This window comes from Atractosteus spatula, chromosome 25, assembly GCF_055471065.1.
Source record: "Atractosteus spatula isolate fAtrSpa1 chromosome 25, fAtrSpa1.hap1, whole genome shotgun sequence".
NCBI lineage: Eukaryota > Metazoa > Chordata > Actinopteri > Semionotiformes > Lepisosteidae > Atractosteus > Atractosteus spatula.
Genome location: NC_142730.1, coordinates 1,242,877 through 1,247,363, shown reverse-complemented (window position 1 = coordinate 1,247,363; position 4,487 = coordinate 1,242,877). Strand labels below are relative to the sequence as shown.

The window sequence follows — 4,487 nt, the reverse complement described above, 5'->3', positions numbered from 1 at the left end:
CCGGCACACACACACACACACACCTACCTACCTACGTCCTGGTCCAGATCTCAGCCAGCTGGTTGTGAAGGGGAGAATGCAGAAGTGCCCCTCGATCTGGACCCGACCCAGGGCCAGGCTCAGTCTGGCCCCTGCATTCCGAACTTGCCTCACTGCACCCTGAAGCCCTACCACTAAACTCCAAGGTGCCCTGGGAGTTTCGTCTGCTTTCAGACTGTCAGATCTCTACAGCTGGGATTTTGTTTTTTTTTTAATATAAACCCTTTATTTTGATTAAGGACAATAGTGAAGTGTTTTTTTTTTTTAAAAAAAAGGTTCCTGCGGTTTTAAGAAGAGACCAGACACACAGACTCAGTTTTCTTCTCTACTGCGCACAGATAATACTTGTGCTTGGTTTGCTGTGCCTGTGAACACACTGGACACAGGAGTGGGAGAATATTAAAACCAGCTCCGCCAGTCTCGCAGAAGCGGTTACTAGTGACGATCACGTCTAGAGGTTGGAATCGTCAAGTTTTCCTGAATGGCTCCTGCCGGGTCCCATCTTTCCCATCTGCGGATTCACGAGAAATCACAGGAATGTGTCCCTTCTGTGGGAAAGGGGCTGGCCTTGTCGGAGCCGCACTTCCTCTCCTAGCAGCGGCGTTCCGAGTCCTGCGGGGGACGGGATCCCGCCGCCCGGCCGTGGGGCCAGGTGCCCCCTGGGAACGGGCCGGCGGCTCACAGCTCGGCGCCGGAGGTGGACTTGTCCCTGCTGCGCTGGCCGAACGCGGAGAGCGAGTGGGAGTGGGAGTGGGAGTGGGAGTGGGAGGCCTCCTCGGTGAGGGCGCTCTCCAGCACGGACAGCACGGAGCGCCGCACCTTGTCCTGGAAGTCCTGGCCCATGAAGACATAGAGCAGGGGGTTGAGGCAGCTGTTGAGGAAAGCCAGGCTGGTGGCGATGGGCACGCCGATGGTGGTGGCGTGGTTGAGGGCGGGGCTGAACTCGGCCGCCATGTGGTTGCACATCTCCAGCAGCACGAAGACGTGGTAGGGCGCCCAGCACAGGAAGAAGGCCGCCACCACCGCCGCGATGATGCGGAAGGTGCGGCCGGCGCGCGCCGCCAGCGCCCGGTTGCGCCGCAGCCGGCACACGATGACGGCGTAGCAGGCCACGATGGCGGCGAAGGGCAGCGCGAAGCCCAGCAGGAAGCGGGCGGCGATCATGGCGCGGTGGCGGAAGAGCCGCAGCTGCACCACGGCCGGCGTCTCGTAGTCGTCGGAGAAGGCGAAGTTGTTGAAGCAGTTGATCACGCTCTCGTCGTGGTAGGCCGGCGCCGTGTCCCGGAACACGAAGTAGGGCGCGCTCAGCGCCAGGGCCAGCAGCCAGGCGGCGCCGCTGACCGCCCAGGCGCCGCGCACGCTGCGGTGGTTCTGCGCCCACACCGGCCACACCACGGCCAGGCAGCGGTCGGCGCTGATCACGGCCAGCAGGTACACGCTGGCGAACATGTTGAGGAAGGCCAGCGTGCTGTTGGCCTTGCACAGGAAGCGGCCGAAGGGCCAGTGGAAGCCCATGGCGGTGTACGCCACGTTGAGCGGCAGGAAGGCGGTGAACAGGAAGTCGGCCACGGCCAGGTTGAGGAACCACACCGTGTTGACCGTCTTCTTCATCTTGAAGCCGGTCACCCAGATGACTAGGCCGTTGCCCAGCACCCCCAGCAGGAAGGCCAGGCTGTAGACCACGAGCGACATGATGTTGAGCGAGCGCCGCAGCTCGGCGAACTCGTCCTCATAGTCCTCGTAGTAGTCCCCCTCCGTGTCGTTGCCCAGCGAGCCGTTGCCGGGATACGGGGTCGCCGTGGCGTTGAGGTCGTCCTCCATCATCGCTGAGGGGCTTCCTGTGCAGTGGAGAGAGGAAGTGGCTCGTGACGTCGCTCTGCCTGCGTGCGCCAGCCGCCCACTCCGGCCCGGCGCTCGCTTTCCGACACTCATCGCACGGAACCTGGACACGTCATCGGAACACGAGCAACGACTGTGGCTGTGTCGGCGCTCTGGGGACTGGGTCTCTGAACCGAGCGCGGACTCTGCGAGCTGCCCGCACTTACTGTGGATACGCGCGGAGCGGGACGATCAGGAGCCGAGAGACGGGATTCGTCATCCAGCCCAGGGGCTCCTCGACCTCCCCGCGGTGTCACGATCGCTGGAGGGGTCTCCAGCCCTGGTCCTGGGGAGCCCCAGTCCAGTCGGTCTTACAGGGGTCTCTAGTTCGGCCAGTGAGACTGCCAACGTCTGTCCAATTAAGAGAACTCTAGTCCTTGAGGGCTGAAGATTTAGCCCTAAATGATCTGTAAATTACTTAATTGATCACCTCACCCAATTAATTACAATGGAATTGTTCCATGTTTTAGAACATCTGTGATTTAAACTGGTGGTTCAACTGTGACCTACTGGAGCTCCCCTGGACCAGGGCTGGAGATCTCTGCGCCGCTCGATGGCTACGCCGGCGAGCCCGAAGCCGCACTACCTCCCTTCGGCCGCTAGGGGGAGCTAGCCACGCTGTAGCCCGCAGGGTGAGGCCGAGGCGAGGTGTGAGGTCGATGGCAGAGCTCATCGACGTCGCCAGGACGACCAAACCGGCCCACCCTCGCCCCTGGAAGCACGAGCGTGAAGCGGTCTGACTCGAGACTGTGGCAGTACGAGATAAAGCACCCCGCTGATCAACTTTTAAGACACCTTTTAAGACGGCAGGAAGCGACATAAGATCCGCGATACTAAAGAGATATCAAACAGGATATCTGACGTTTCGCAACATCTAGTGTGTTATAGTATATTACAGTATACACCACAGTGTACTTCAGTATAAACCAGGTTGCCGCAGTGTGTTATAGTGCGCAGGGTTAACTGTGTTGAGTGTTGTGTTACCGCGGGGTGCTCATCGTCGTCAAGCGCGAGACCCCCCGCCCACGGGGGTGAGCCGATCACGCCCGACACTCAAACGGCGACACACCACCGAACAGAACAACCGCACTGCACCCGACTTTTACTGACGACAACAAAAGTTGCTTTCAGAATCGGATTTTTGCTGGTTTGGGCGTTATAATCGGGAGCGTGGGGGGGGGGGGGTGGAAATTAGCTTTAAATTACTCAAGTCATATATCCGTTTCTGAAACCATCAGGAATACGATACACTGCAGACTTGGAGGAGTTACAGCAGTCAGAGATACACCTTAATAATAATAATTATAATAATAAAATCATCCTACCTTGTCTTTTTGAAGATGTGTGCTTTCTCCTATCCCAGTTTAGTCCCGCAAAACTTTCCAAATTCTGCCTCGCCTCTCGCGCCAGACCTGTCTTTTTAAAGCCCGGCGATGCGGTGACGTCGCGCGCGGAGGGCGAGGGGACTGGTCGCGAGCTCGCAGCCCCCGCCCCCCCCGCTGCAGAAACAGCGGAAAGACCCGAAGCGGACCGCCCGCCCCTCGGGTGAAGTCGGGGACCTGGGGGCGGCTAGTTTGTCCGGCGCTCTTGACATGTTAATTTCGGTCAAAATATTTGTGTTTTCCTCTCTCACCCGCAGAAAGTGCTGAGTTGCTAAACCGACAATTGCTCGGCTGAAGGCCTGTTAGTCACTCTGTTTTTCACGGATTTTGTATGCGTTGTAACAACACGTTTTTTTTTTTCTTGGCTATGTTTTGCGGTTTAATTTAATATTACTACAACTCCCTACGCTGTAGCTCCTGCACTGTACTGTGTTTTTACCCTGATATCACTGTGATTTACCGCATTGTACTGTGCTTTTACCCTGATCTCACTGGGATTTACTGCACTGTACTGTTCTGTGCTTTTACCCTGATCTCACTGGACTGTACTGCACTGTACTGTGCTTTTACCCTGATTTCACTGTGATTACCGCACTGTACTGTGTTTTTACCCTGATTTCACTGTGATGTACCGTCCTGTGTTGTGCTTTTACCCTTGTTGTCCCGCTGGACAGAGGACTCCTGTATCGCGGCGGTCTTGAGGAGAGATGCGGGACTCCTGTCTCCAATCTCCTTCGGGTCCTGTGCAACCAGACATCTGTGCGAATCCTAGAAACTGAACTGAAAAGCAGTTACTTGACGTGACAGGGGTGTCGGTGCGCACGCAGAATTCCCCCAGGACACCCTGTGCGGGGCGGGCTGTTAGTCCTGAGGCGCCCACTCCTCGCAAACACGCCACTGGCGTTCCCGAGTGAGCATCTGCGTCAGGCCCTGCAAGGACCCCAGCTGCAACAAGCCCTGCTGGGTTAGGGCCTGCTCCTTTTGTGCTCAGTCTATGGGTCAGCGCAGCTGGTCTCTTGAATGCAGGACTAGGCAGTAGTGCGTGTAACAGCAGGTACACTTTCAGTAGTAGATACAGTACTGTTGTGTTAGTGTCTGCTCCGATATGTGCACTGTATTGTGCGTTACAGAAGACTTTTCTGCCTCCTGAACGGCGGTTTCATTAGGACAAATATCCGGTGTGACTGC

The 4,487-nt window shown here is 57.1% G+C and overlaps 1 protein-coding gene across 1 annotated transcript; it reads right to left on the bottom strand.

Annotated features, from left to right (window-relative positions):
- Positions 1 to 237: 237 nt before the first annotated feature.
- fpr1 (formyl peptide receptor 1) lies at positions 238 to 4,253 on the bottom strand. Its single transcript, XM_088905273.1, has 2 exons — positions 3,243 to 4,253; positions 238 to 1,877 (listed from the first exon to the last, which is right to left on the bottom strand). The coding sequence occupies exon 2, from the start codon at positions 1,861 to 1,863 to the stop codon at positions 718 to 720; it is 1,146 nt and encodes a 381-aa protein (XP_088761399.1). The 5' UTR covers positions 1,864 to 1,877; positions 3,243 to 4,253; the 3' UTR covers positions 238 to 717.
- Between the last annotated feature and the right edge of the window lie 234 nt (positions 4,254 to 4,487).

Bases quoted from the DNA above. Each gene is read 5' to 3' on its own strand.
- fpr1 (XM_088905273.1), bottom strand. From the start codon at position 1,863: ATGATGGAGGACGACCTCAACGCCACGGCGACCCCGTATCCCGGCAAC.